Source organism: Elephantulus edwardii, unplaced genomic scaffold (assembly GCF_000299155.1).
Source record: "Elephantulus edwardii isolate Elephantulus edwardi_28Jun2011 unplaced genomic scaffold, EleEdw1.0 scaffold00096, whole genome shotgun sequence".
Classification (NCBI taxonomy): Eukaryota; Metazoa; Chordata; class Mammalia; order Macroscelidea; family Macroscelididae; genus Elephantulus; species Elephantulus edwardii.
In genome coordinates, this window is record NW_006399846.1 from 12,015,803 (window position 1) to 12,030,934 (window position 15,132).

Consider the following 15,132-nt stretch of genomic DNA (forward strand, 5'->3'; position numbering starts at 1 on the left):
CATAGGGATTTGATTCTTAGAAGGTCCCATTCATCTATTTTATCTTCTCCTGGTTGTAAATTTTTCAGAATACTGGGAAGACTCTTTATGTTGTGCATTAGGACTACTAAAGTTTTTCCAAGCTTTTCTTGAATGAAGTTTTGTGTTTGTTTTTAAGTGAAGTAGTTCCTATTCTGCTCATAAAACCAATGAAGATTCTTCTAAAGAATCAAGTGTGACTCTCAAGAACTCAGGAATACAGCTCAACTATTGATGGTCACCTGATCTTTGACAGGGAGTTGAAATCAGGTAAGTGGGGAAATGACAGTCTCTTTAACAAATAGTATTAGCAAAATTGAAAAACCATCTGCAGAAAACTTAAGCAAGATCAATACCTCACATCATACATTAAAAAATAACTCAAGGTGGATCACAGACCTAGAAGTAAAAACAAAGTCTATAAAATTCATCAGAGAAAAGCTAGGAAGAACTCTAGAAGCCCTAGTCCACAGCATGAACAGTCTTCCAAGCGTAACAAAAACCTACAACCAGAAGAGACTAAAAGAGATGAATGGGACCTTCTAAGAATCAAATCCCTATGTACATCAAGAAACTTCTCCTACAGGATAAGAAGGAAACCCACAGACTGGGAAAAATATTTGGTGATCACATAGCTGCTAAGAGACTTATATCTAAAATTTATAGAATACTCCAGCATTTCAACAAGCAAAAGGTAAAAAACTCAATTATAAAATGGGAACAGGGTATGAATAGACAGAAACTTCACCAAAGAAGTAATTCATAAAGCAAACAAACATAGGAAGAAATGTTCAAAATCCCTACCTATGAGTGTGTTTTCATCTTCTCACTCCTTGGTACATAGCCCAAAAGTCCAGCCTGCTAACCCCTTGGGTTTGGTGCAGAAGTCATTTACAGATTAAGGTGATCCAACTCCAGTTACTTCTGAAGCTTTTAACACTTGAATACTGCGACACACCAAAGCTATATTTCTAACTCATGCCTGTGATTTAGATGAAAAAACTGTGAATCAGAATTTTGTAATTTTAAAAATATACATATGGAATAATTATTATTAAAAAAACCCTAAAACAACCCAGGGAATTCTAGTGGCCTAGTGTCAAGAAGTTGCACTGCAATCCCAGAGGCGAGTGGTTCGAATCCACCAGATGCTCTGCTGAAGAAGGAGGGACAATCTCCTCCTGTACCAGTCATATCCAAATTGACAGTATACACACACACACACACACACATCCCTAGCTATCAGAAAGATGCAAATCAAAACAACTATGAAATATCTCACCCCAAAAACAATAGCACAAAGTTCAACAGGGCAGCAAACAACAAATGCTAGTGAAGTTATGGAGAAAATGGAACTCATACCACTAGTGGGAATGTAAAATGGTACAGCCATTATGAAAGGTGGTCTGGCACTTTCTAAAAAAAGTTGGAAACAGAAACACCAGTTGAGAATATACCCTAAAGTAACCAAAGCCACAACTCAAATAGATGTATGCACACCCTTGTTTATTGTTGCATTCATTATTCACAATAATAAAGAAATGGAAGCAACCCATGCCCATCAACAAACAAATGGATAGGAAAAGTATGGTACATTCATACAATGAAATATTATGCAGCACTGAAAAACAATGAACGCTTGAAACACTCCACAATATGGGGGATTCTGGAAGTCCTTGTTCTTGTTGTTTTGTGCCCATTGAGTAGTTTGTGACTCAAAGCAACCCTCAGTACAACAGCCCTGAAACCTGCCTTATCCTGTGCCAACATTATTGTCTCTGACACACCTACCCTCATTACCCCAGTCACTGAATCAATCCATCTCATCGAGAGTCTTCCTCTCTTACGCTGTTCCCCCACCTTTCCAAGCATGATGTCCTTCTACAAGGACTGGATCCTCCTTGCAACATGCCCAAAGTATGTCAGATGGAACTTCAGAATAGAATCCTTACCTCCAGGAGGAGTCTGGTTTCACCCTCTCTAGGACAAACTGTTCTCCTGCCAGTCCATTCAATACTCTTCTCCAGCACCACATATCAAAGGCATCGATTCTCTTTCTATCATCCCTAGTCATCATCCAGCTTTCTGATGCATAGCAAGTAATTGCAAAGACTATGGCTTGGATCAAATGCACTTTAGTCTCCAGACTGACATCATTGCTTTTCAATACTCTGGAGAGGTCCCTGAACATAAACCTTCCCAATGCAATTAATCTTTTGGTTTCCTGGCTGCTGGTACCGAGAATGTTGATTGTGGAACCAAGCAAACTAAAGCTGTTAACAATCTCAATCTCTTCACCATCTATCAAGAAAAAAAATCAAACATCAAAAGGTGGAAAGAGATGTATCAATCAAATAATAATAAAAAAGGCAGGGGGAGAACTCAGAAATAGGGACATGAGTCTGTGTGCAGATCACTAAACTGTTCAACAAACAAGAGATCCAGGTGGAGGTAATGTAAAGTATCCTGGGAGTCTGGACTTTTCAGGGCCCAGTTAGACCTTACTGAGACTTGAGGTAACTTTGTCTTCTACCAAGAGAAAAGGTACTATGATGCTCTCAAAAAAATAGAATAACTGGTTCTTTTTTTTTTTTTTTGGAATTCAGATGCACTCTTATTGATTGTGCTTGGCTGTACATGTACATATCCTTCAAGATGTATCATGGGGGTGTTGCAACCTAGAAGACACAAATTTGACTAACAAGTTATAAGTACATGAGTCCAAAAATTATGGAAAAGTAAAAGAAAAGATTCTTTCATTGTTTTACAAACCCTCCCCAAGGTCCCCTCCACCATGCAGCCCTCGCCCTAGTCTCCTGTGATGACAGAAATACCCAGTTACATCTCTCTTTTAGACGGTTCTCTCCCTCCTCTGCTTCAGTGCAGTATACATTATTGAACCCATCTTACTCAGTGTCTCCCTAACCCCAAGGACAGTCCCATTCTACAACAGTGGCGTCATGTAATATTTGTCCTTTTGTGACTGGGATATTTCACTCAGCATAATGTTCTCCAGAGTCAACCATTTTGAATAATATTGCATGAGTTCCTTGTTTTTTAATGCAGCATAGTATTCCATTGTGCGAATATACCACAGCTTCTCTAGCCATTCGTTTGTTGATGGGCACTTAGGTTGTTTCCAACTATAAAATTCATTACAGAAAAGCTAGGAACAACACTAGAAGTCCTAATCCACAACATAAACAGTCTTCCCAGTATCCTGGAAAAGCTACAACCAGGAGAAGATTACATAGATGAATGGGACCTTCTAAGACTCAAATCCCTATGCACATCCAAAAACTTCTCCAGTAGGGTAAAAAGGGAAGCCACTGACTGGGAAAAAGTATTCGGTAATAACATATCAGATAAGGGACTTATATCCAGAATTTATGAAATACTTGAGCACCACAACAAGATAAAGGTAAATAATCCAATAGAAAAATGGGCACAGGATATGAACAGGCACTTCACCAAAGACGACATTCAGATGGCTAACAAACACATGAAGAAATGCTCAAAATCCCTAGCCCTAAGAGAGATGCAAATTAAAACAACTATGAGATATCATTTCACCCCAGTCAAAATAGCAAAATTTAACAGAACAGCAAGCAACAAATGCTGGCGAGGTTGTGGAGAAACTGGAACCCTGATTCACTGTTGGTGGGAGTGTAAAATGGTGCAACCCCTGTGGAAAGCAGTATGGCGCTTTCTCAAAAAGTTGCAAATAGAGATACCATTTGACCCAGCAATTCCACTACTGAGAATAACTGGTTCTAATGGAATGTGCAGGCCTTGTGCCACAGTAGTTAAATTGTTTGACTATTAACAAAAAGGTCTGTGTTTCAAAACCACCAGCTGCCACAGGGAGGAACTAAATAGCAGTTTTCATGCATAAATACTAAGGGGCTTGGAAACTTTATGTTGCAATTCTATTCTGTCCTATAGGATTGCTTTGAGTCTGAATGACTTGACAGCAGTGCACTTGGGTTTGGTGTTTTCTTTTGGGCAGTGTATTCTTTACTAAGAAGGCTTTGAATTATTTATGCAGAGTGAACTTCTGAGCTGTAAATCACAGTGGGAGGAGACTATCTTTTCTCCACCACCACTACCCTGACACTCCCAACCCCATCCCTTTCTCCAGAGCTTTGATGGCCTTGAACCACCAAAGACACACAGCCTTGGGGTTAGTGGCACAATTCACTACATACTATACCACAGAGTTGCCACCAACTCCTAGAGTTCCCCATGCACAATGGGATAAGAATCCCATGTGGCTTTCATTTGTTGGTTGTTAGAAATAAATGTATTGCAATACTCTGACTCCCTAAGTTGGTTTCCTTACTCTAAAATTGAACAGAGACACCAGAGGTTCAGTGATGGGATTCTTACCTTACACAAGGAAGACGGGATTCAATTTCCAGACAGTGCACCTCTGGACAAACACCTTCTGGAGACCTAAGATGCTGAGACTGCAAAGGCAGCCCAAATACCCTCAGAAGAGCACCCCCAGGATAAACAAGCTTGATCACTATACCATCATCAAGTTTCCCATGACAACTGAGTCAACCATGAAGAAGATGGAAGATAACAATACCTTGTGTTCATTGTGGATGTCAAGGCCAACAAGCACCACATTAAACAAGCTGTAAAGAAGCTCTATGACATTGATGTGACCAAGGGTTAGACCTTGATTAGACCTAACAGAAAGAAGGCCTATGTTCGACTTGCTCCTGACTATGATGCTTTGGATGTTGCCAACAAAATTGGGATCCTCTAAACTGAGTCTAGCTGGCTAATTCTAAATATAAATTATTCTCATTTTTTTAAAAAAAAGGTTAACACTGGTTACTTCCTTCTTTGTATTCTCATCATCTTCCATAAATAATTCTTCAACATGAACATTAACTACAACTATTTCTTTATCTCCTGGTCTCCTGGTGAGAAATTGTGCACCAATCCTAACTTACATATGCCTTGGCTCACCCAGCACTTAGCATAGGATCTGTCAGAAGATAGGTGCTTGCAGATGTTTGACAAGTAAATGAAGAAAAGGGAGCAAGGGAACACAAAAGAGAGGGGCAGGAAGATTGACAAATAAGGTTGGAATAGGGAAAACACTGTGTGTTGGAGTCACGCCCTAAAAGCAAAGAGTTTGAACATTATTCCACCAACACTTGGGAATCACAATAAAGCATACTTCAGGGAGAGTAAAGAAGAGGTTGGATATAGAAAGGCTGAAAGGAAATCAGTGAGGAAGTTTCTTGTTAGGACAGGAAACAGCAGTGAGAGTTGACTGTACTCAGAAGGCAGGAAGGGCAGGAAGAAGGCTTCTTTCGATCCTAATGGAGCCTCCAAGGTCTTGACGCTGAGCAGACCCTGCTAGGGAGGGAGGAGTCCCAGGCTGTGAAAGAAGGAAGTGAGCCCTACAGCCTCTCTTTCCTTACAGACATCCCAGTCAGCACTGGCAAACCACAACAGTAACGCTCTGGGCTCCATTAGAAACTACTGTCACGGCCATAGGGGAGACCGGAAGGGCACAAACGGTCTACCAGCTGCTCTTTAAAAACAAGTATACTTGAGTGAAACCTATTTTGCTATGTATTAACCTTGCCCCAGATCTATGTCTAGCAACAATGATTACACTACCCATAGAATGTCTAATCAAACACGTTGCTATTGAGTCAGTCTCAAGTCATAAACTACCCACAGAGGACCTCACCTAAAATGCTGCTATGCGGCACAAAAAGGGTCCCTCAGGGGCTCTTTCCCCCCACTGTCACGATGAACTAGATCCATGACCAAACTCATCAGCTATCTGCTGACCATAAACATTGTCCTAAGAGACTTGAGGATCTGAAAGAAGACATGTCAAGAAAGGCCTCAGCAGAAGGCCTTCCTTAGAATTCCAGGCCAGGGAAGCCCAAGGACCCAGAAGTGCTGTGTGTCCAGGGAAGGGAGAAGGGCAGTGAGGGTGATGGTCACAGTTTTGCTTGGGCTAACCCAGTCCATTCTGAAGTCCCCTTGTACCGGTGACCTGGAGAATGGATTCACAAGCACTTAGCACTAGAGTGAAAACACTATGAAGACCCTCAGGATAAAGTCTGAAAGTCAAGCCCAGGAAGAGGAGTGGGGAGGAGAAAAGGGTGGGCTCACCGGAAGCAGCGTGGCCCGGAGCTCCAGGTACATGACATTGTCCAGGTAGAACTCCTCCAGGCCCCGGAAGATGTGGTCTCTGAACACTGGTGCATAACTGACAAGGCCAGAGATGGTGAGGAAGATGATTTCAAACTTTGCCCAAATCACATTTTGGTCTAAATAAGCCACCTCGGGGTTCTCCGTCACCAGAGTAAAAGTCTTCAGCAGTCTGTCCAGGAAACAAGGGGATGGGGGGAGGTGAGGTCATCGTGCACAGAGACCTGTTAAGATTTCCAGATGCTTTGCTTCTCTCATCCAGAAGCAAAACAGGGTTTGTCACAGTGAGGATGCTAAACAGGGGGCAAGGGGAAGCATGAATAACCCAAGGCTTCTACCCTATGACACTTGCTGACAGCACTGCACTTTCCAGGAGTTCATGAGTGAGTCTCATTCAGTAAGGCTCTCCCATTCTCCTCCATTTGTTTAGCCTACCTGACCCTCACAAAGTACGTGTATAGAGACCAAAACTTCTTTAGGTGGTAAGAAAACAAACAAAAACCAACCCAAAAACCTTGTTGCCATTGAGTGGACTCTGGCACATGACAATCCGATGAATGAATGGATCCATAGCTGACCCTTCATTGGCTTCTGAGGCTGTAAACCACATAGCAGGAGTTTGTCCATTATCTTGCTTTTTTACTGTTAGAGAGGGATGGACTTTAGGTTAATAGCTGACTGAGAACTCCTTGAGCTACTCAAACACCTTCTTGGGCTGATATAACAATAATCATGTATTTGGGGCCATATGATCCAGGCTTATATCCATTTATGAGCTGTGTGACCCTGGACAACAACATATAATAATATAAATATATTCAAGTGTGTCAGAGATAATGAGGATAGTGCAAGATTCAGATCTGTTGTTTATAAGGTCACTATGAAACCAGGCAGCTCCTTGGAAGCAAGGATTTTAAAGCTCTGGCTGACATACTTTGGGCATATTGCAAGGAGGGAACAGTCCTTGAAGAGGTACAACATGTTTGGGAGGGTGCAGGGATAGTGCAAGAGATAGTGGATGAGATGGATTGACTCAGAGACTGGAGTAATGGATGTAGGTGTGTCAGAAACAATGAAATTCACTCAAGATAGACCAGGGTTCAGAGATGTCGTACATAGGGAGCTATGAGTCAGAATCAACTCAACATCTAACAACAAAACATGAGTCATACTTGACATGATGGCTCTTAATAACAACACCACATAAGTATAGTACAAAGTTGCTTTATAATGTTTTTAAATAGTTTTATCTGCCAGTTGAACTGTCATCATCCCAGAAGGTGGACATTTCTTTTTCCTGGTCGCACTGAGCATCAAGACAAATCTCATACAACAGAGTTGTTGATCCAATCAGATTTTAAAATGCACCAGGAACTTAACTATTGAAAGAAAATGCATCAGATGCTTTTGTGGGGCAAGTAGAGTTAGAAAGAAAATGCTTTTTGATTTTTGTTAGAGTCAGATTTTTATGTTAAGAGTCTAAACCAAGTGAGATGCACTTGCACACTGCCCGTTACCTGCAACAGGTGTGCAAGGCCTGCTTTCAGGATCACCACTCACTTGTTGTCAAAATCAGTGACATTCTCCAGCTTTCTTCTGTGGTCCTCCAGCAAAATCCACTCTGAGCAGTCTTCTTTATCAGGAGGAGGGGCAGGTGGGCGAATAAACTTGAACTTCAGGATACCCTTGGGAGTGATACAGAAATGACAGTACGGCCTGTAGGTGACATTTCTTACTAGCCAGTCCACATCCAGGATGCCAAAGTCGTGGAGATGTAAGGCAGCCCCTGCAATGGGAAAAATAAAGAGGTGAGGGAGCAAAACAAGAAAAGTCTGGACTTCAGGACGTGTTAATGGAGTCTTAAGAGTTTTTATCTAGTCAAGTTCCTCTGTAAAAAAAAATAATTATAATATACCTTTCTCACATTAGGTAATTACTGATCTATTCCTTGCCTTTTCTCTTCTTAATATGACCACTGTCTTACTTATTCTAGCAAAATGGGGTGCCCTCTCTTCTTCCTCCCTCACTAGAAACCAGGGGTGTGCTGAGGAGAGCAATGGGCATAAAATTAAAAGACTATGGTTTAAATCAGTTTCTAGCTCTCTGTTCAGAACTCAAGTCTTTAAGTGAAGCTTTGCCATTCAATACTATGTGAAAAGGAGCTCTGGTGGCCTAGTGGCAAGAAGCTGGGCTACAATCCCGAAGGCATGTAGTTCAAATCCACCAGATGTTCTGATGGAAAAGGAGGGGCAATCTCCTCCTGTGCCAGTCGGATCTGATTTGGCGGTACACAGCAACAACAAAATAGAGAGTAAAATTAAAAAAAAAAACCAAAAAACACAAACACTATTTAAAGGGATATTAGTAACAGTGTTCTGTGGATGCCCTGACCCTGTTTACTTAATTGTCCGTTGACCTCTTACTCTATTCCTCAGTCCCCCATCCCCCTGTTGGCTCCTTTTCCTTTCTCTCTGTCACAAACCAAAGCCTGTGGAGCTTCTGAATTGTAGACTTTGACATTCTGGGCCCCATTCTGACCTTGCAGACTTCTACCAGTTTTGGGGTTGCTTTTTTTTTTTAACAATTGTGGTTTGTTTTCTTTTTAATTTTTATATTATACTAGTTTTCTTACAAAGTTCCATCAGTTTTAACCCCAGTACTTGTCCATGCCCAGTGTATACCATCCTCTTCTTCTTGTTGTCCCACCCAGCACTTGACCTTGACACTGAACCAGTGACAGCTGTCCTAAGTATGTGGGGCTGATGCTTCACCCATTCTAAACCTTATGTTCCCCATCAACTGGAAATAAGATCTACTTGACCAGCCTCACAATTCTTTTTATTTATATCTGTTTATGATATTCAAGTAAGACTAAGTATAGAAAAGTGTGCTGCAAACTGCTGTTTTATATTAAATTTCACATAACCATTCATGGAAACTTGTTTATACTGTCCCATAATATCCTAATACCATGTTGTATGCTGTTTGGTAACTGGGTCCTTGGATTAAAAGATAAGCAGAAAGATATAAAGAGAATAATAATGTTTCATGGGAGGGGCTCTAGTGGTCTGGTTGGGAAGGAACTACACTGCCAACTTGAAAGCATGCGGTTCGAATCCACAAGCTGCTCCATAGGAGAAAGATAGGCAAGATCCTCCTATATGATTTAATGCCTCTCAAAACTCATTGAAGGGACATCTATGAGTCAGTTCTGATTTAATGGTACACAACAACAACACTGCTTACACAATGTGATAATTCCAAAGTCCAGACAGTTCTCTTCTAGATCTGATACTGTATTGGTGTTTGTTTGGCCCTCGGGCCTTTGGTCCTCAGGCCCAAAGTTGATTTGAGACTAAAGATATCCTTTCCTGAAAGATAAGATTAAGGTAGCCACTGATGCCCTTCTGGGAGAAAGGTGCTACCTGATCAAGATATTGGAGAGGGCTCTCAGACAAAGATTCTCTCCACTGGGCCAACTGGAAGCACCATAATAGGTGGAGAAGAGATTGAGGTTGTTAACACTTATAGCTTGCTTGAATCCACAATCAACACTCTTAACACCAGCAGTCAGGAAATCAAAAGACAAATTGCATTGAGAAACTCTGCTGTCATGAACCTCTCCAGAATGCTGAAGAGCAATGATGTCAGTCTAGATACAAAGGTGTGCTTAATCCAGGCCACGGTCTTCTCAATTATTTGTTATGCTTCAAAGAGTTGGACAATGACTAAGTATGACAGAAGAATAGATGCCTTCAAGTTGTGGTGCTTGAGAAGAGTCTTGAACATACCATGGACTGCCAAGAAAACAAATAGGTCTGTCTTGGAGAGGGTGAAACCAAGTCTCTCCTTGGAGGCCAAATCTCTGCCTCACTTACTTTGGGAACGTGACCAGGAGAGATCAATCCTTGGAGAAGGACTTCATGCTCAGAAGGGTGGATGGACAGAGCAGGAAAGGAAGACCCCTTATGAAATGGATTGACATAGTAACTGGCAATGGGAGTTGGTGTCTTGGAATTAGTGAGACTGGATCAGGAAAGGGAAGGGTTCAGAGATGCTGTATATCAGGTACATTGCAGGTGACTCAATGGCACATAACAACAATAACATACTATGACAGGTTTGGAAGCAGGAGTGGCATCCACTTCCTAAACCACATGCCTCTGAAAACACTATGAACTTTGATAAATATCCATAGTTGTAGAGGGGCTTCAGGCCTCTTGTTCATAGAGTTGCTGTAAGTCGTGCTTGACTCAAAGGCAACAACAACAACAACAACATGGATCCTGGGCACTGGCACTGTATTATATAGATAGATATAAATGTAGATGGATATGGAGATAGACACAGAAAAGAGATAGAGATAGATATATAGGGATAAAGAGATATAAAGATATAGATATAGATTTGTGATTTGAGTACAGGCTTACAAAGTAAATTAGTTTTCCTTTAATCATTCATACCTCTTTTGTTCTATAACATTAATTTCAATAATCTCAATATGATCACACATGTCCTAATTCTTCCCTATAGTTCTGATTTCCATTGATTCTTCTATACTTCTCTACGTCTTTATTTAGTGATATTAAGCTTATTATGCACCTATGGATATTGCCATTCTCTTCACTCATTTTAGTATGTACCTTTATAACAAAGAAAGAATTTTTTTTTCAAAAGAAAAAGTAAACTGGAGGCGAGAGGGGAACAGGGAGAAAAATGGACAACAATGAATGAATGGAAATCCAAGTTCTCTATAAACTTTCACTAAAAATCTCAATAAAACAATCTGTACCTATATAGATATTTATTCATGTTTTCTTCCCTCTCCTTCCTTTCACATCCTTGATAATCATTAAAAAATTACTCTATCTGTGCATAATTGTTTATTATGGAGGATTTATACTATATATACTATAAAGTAGTGTGACAACCTTATTTTATTCTGGACACTGTCTTATGACAACACCAGCCTTGATAAGAAAGACTTGTAACATTTAGGATTCTTCCTAACCACTGCTACTGTCTCTCCAAAACCAGGTCCTCTCAGAAGCAAGATTTTTCATTTCCGTGATAAACCAGAAGCTCTCCTTAAAAAGTCCTTCTTGGTTTGCCTGGGAGAACAGTGGAGCAGAGTCACTGAGGGGCATTTGCAGCTACTTTGCTGAGGACTTCTTTATATACTGTCTTTATTTAGACCACTAAAGAGTACAGAACACCAATGAGTAGATCCAAATTTCTCTACATCTCCCTAGGGTCCCTAATCACCCCTTTCCAAACTTTACCTTTTGGCATCTTCTTCAGAATCTGAAACACCTCACTTTTCTCAATGAGTTCCTTGGCCTGGAAAAAGTGCATTCTGGGTGGGAAATTCTGGGTCCTCATGGCCTCAGTTATCTCGGCCTTTTTGAGCGCCATGAGTTTGCCATTGGCTTCTTCCTCTTCTTTCTTCAGCACCAACTGTCCGCCAAGTCGTACCATCTTCTCTCTTTTTAACAGCTCATTCCGTGCCTCGTCTATGGATATGGCTGAGCAGGAAGAAGGCAACACCAGAGCCAAAAGCAGGAGCAGCAGGGCTGGCTGCCCAGATGGGCTCACCACCAACATTGGGATACCTAGAAGAAACAGATCAGATGGAAACTCAATGGAGTTAAAGAACAGCTAGAAGGAGTAAGTGAAAGCCCACATATTTCACCATGAAACTCTTACATCCCTTCTCCAACCTCATCTCAAATCTTCAGCAGGGAGGTCGTTGAAAGAGTTTTCTCTGGACCCCTAAAGAAAGACTTTAGGTGTAGAAAGATGCAGTCTCCTCGTCTTTTCAGTCAACAAGCTCTCCTCACACAGTGGGAAAGAAACTAAAATCAGATGTTCAGTGTTTCCTTTTAAATATAGCCAGAGAACAATGGATCTACAAGGAAGGTCACTGACATCAAAGAGCCATACACACATAGATCAAACTAAAACACACATAGAGAAAGAACCAAGAAGACTTTAAAACAACATAGAAATGCAAGGGGGGAAAAATCCGAAAGAAGAACAATCAATATCCTTAGACAAGAAAAAAATCTTGTGTCCGTAAAACAGTAACAGGCTACAAAAAATGGAGAATGCAAAAAAGCTCTTAGAAATTAAAACTCAGAAAACTGTAATCCTAAAATTTAGAGAAATAAAAGATGTAGCTGAAGAAAACATTTAAAAAATAAAAACAAATAAAATGAGAGGCATATTGGCCCAGAAAATCATCCAGTGCCAAACAAGTAGATATTTCAGAAGGAAAAGAAGAAGAAATAAATGGGAGAAAATAATAAGATAAAAATACAAGATATTATCCCAGGACTAAAAGACTTGAGTCTCAAAACTGAAAAGACTTGAGTAGCTAGCATAGCACAATGTGTAATAGCCACACCAACACGAACTATTTTGATATTGCAGTACATTGGCACTTAGAAAAATATTTAAAATTTCCAGAGAATGGCTAGTCCAGGTTGGCAGTGAGCAGAGATTTAAGGAAGATAGAAGGTCAGTGAAGAGAGGAAGATCCTTGGAAAGATGGACTAAAAAAATGGGCTTAAGTACATTGTGTTTCTGAATATTTGGAATTATATGCACCAAATAATAAGTATGATTTTGATATATTGGAAAGAATGAAAATATTTATTGAGTAAATTAGGAGATTTTGGATATAGTTCTAAATAATTATCAGTCTTTAAACATGATATGATCAATAAAACATTATTTCAAGTGATTCACAAATTAATATTAATATTAATTACTTTGATAAGCATATAGTCATGTGAATCAGCACATTAAACCTATTATATCATGACTAAGGAGGCCCAGTGACACAGTGATTAAAGTACTAGACCGCTGACTGAAAGATTAGCAGTTCAAAGCCAGCAAATGCTCTGCGGAAGAAAAATGGAGAGTTGTTGCTAGGTGCTGTCAAGTTGGGTATGACTCATAGTGACCCTCCAAACAACAGATCTGAACCCTGTCCTATTCTGTGCCATCCTCACAATCTCTGAACTCATGAGCCCATTGCTGCAGTCACCATGTCAACCCACTGGTTGAAAGTCTTCCTCTTCTTTCCCTTCCCTTTATCTTGATATCCTCTCAAGGAATAGCTTCTCTTACCAATTTTTCCAAAGTATATGAAATTAAACTTTATCATCTTTTTCTCCAAGGAACACTCTGACTGCACCTTCTTTGAAACATATTTGTTTGTTCTATTGGCAGTCCATGGAATCTTCAGCACTCTTCTCCAATACCACTGTCAAAGGCATCAGTTTTTCTTCTGTCATCCTTATTGTTCAGCTCTCAGATGCATATCAAGTGACTGAAAAAACCATGGCTTGAATCAGGCACACCTTAGTCCTCAAACTGACATCATTGCTCTGAAATAATTTGTAGAGGCCCCTGACTACATACTTTCCCAGTGCAATATATATCCTGATCTCCTGACTGCTGGTACCAAGTTATTGTGGATTCAAGTAAGATGAAGTTGTTGACAGTTTTAGTCTTTTCTCCATTTACTATGATGTTGTCTATCAATGGAGCTGTAGGCTTTCATAAATATTACAACCTTAAAAATCCTGTAAGATTTTACTCTATCCTATATAATAGCTATGAATTAAAACTGACTTGACAGCAGTGTATTTGATTTGGAAATTGTTATTTAAATTTAAGTAATTTAATTTAAAGAAAAATATTAAAGAAAAGTACAAGAATTTAACAACAAGTCAAATTAGGTAATCAATGGACTAGATTATAGGCAAAGTTCTTTCCAGTTTGATTATCCAGTGCTGTGGAGTCAGTCCTAATTCCACCAGGGTTCCAAGGCTGTAAATCTTTATGGGAGTAGATTATCTCAGCTTTCTCTATCAGAGATGTTGGTGGATTCAAACCAATGACTTGCTGGTTAGGAGCCCAACATATAAGGAACACAAAGTACTATGCTACCCTATCAATTTTTTGATAAATTTATTCCAGGGGACTGTCAGGAAGAACTAGATGACTATTTACTCCCTCCAGTATCACATTTGTGGTATAAAGTCATCAATTTTATGAAGTCTTTGTATCTCTACTCATGCTACAACTAAAAAAATGTCTGTGTCTATTTGAAATCACTAGAGCAAGAATAGAGTTACATCCGCCTTACCAAGCTACCTACCCCATGGCACTGCCTTCCTCTGGTCAACACCCGTGGTCAACTTTCCCTAAGTAAAGTGCTCAAAACTCACAACAATCAGGACAAAACTGACTCATAACTGACTTGCCAGTGGGTTTTCTGAGGCTGTAAACTGCACAGGAAGAAAGTCCTCCATTCTCCCACAGAACTGCTGGTGCATTTGAAATGCCAGAGAGGCCCACCTTTGAGTTAGCAGCACAACTCCCTAGAGAATACAGCTTCAGAACTCTCTCCAGACTAGCTAAGTACCTCAAAGCTGGAGGAAAGAAAATGAGAATATTACGGAATCAGGGTTATATGGTACAGTGTATGGATTCTTTTCCTCACCTACCAGATAATAACAGTTTGAACATCTGTCAGGATTAGTTCAAAGAGAAGGAAAAACGAGCTAAGTAGTACTTATTGCTGTGCCTACCTCATCTTTTCTATCTCCACAGAATTTTTTCTTATAAAAACCTTTTATAAAACCCATTTCTAGGTTAAGAACAAAGAAAAAGACTGCATACATCTGTGAATTAGTAAAAGTCTTGGAATGAGCAACTATTTTCAGAAGACTGTTGTGGGGAAACCTATGCTCTGCCTTCTGACAGAGTCACAGAGCCACTTACTGTGAGGGAGAGGGCAAATGCTGACAAACGTAGTCCAAGGCCCCAGCTCCCAGCTCCCAAGCCCGGACCTCTAGGGCTAGTCTGATCCTCAACCCCTGGGCTTCCCAGTTACCTCAGAGCCGCTCC

General features: G+C 40.3%; 1 protein-coding gene across 1 annotated transcript in view; it reads right to left on the bottom strand.

The window, feature by feature from the left end:
• The window catches only part of CECR1 (cat eye syndrome chromosome region, candidate 1), a 36,155-nt gene extending 24,341 nt beyond the window's left edge, over positions 1-11,814 (bottom strand). Inside the window, exons 1-3 of the mRNA XM_006891381.1 lie at positions 11,493-11,814; positions 7,771-7,996; positions 6,172-6,382 (exon numbers count right to left, since the gene is read on the bottom strand). Coding sequence (XP_006891443.1) covers positions 6,172-6,382; positions 7,771-7,996; positions 11,493-11,814 — 759 coding nt within the window. The remainder of the gene's footprint in view (positions 1-6,171; positions 6,383-7,770; positions 7,997-11,492) is intronic.
• Between the last annotated feature and the right edge of the window lie 3,318 nt (positions 11,815-15,132).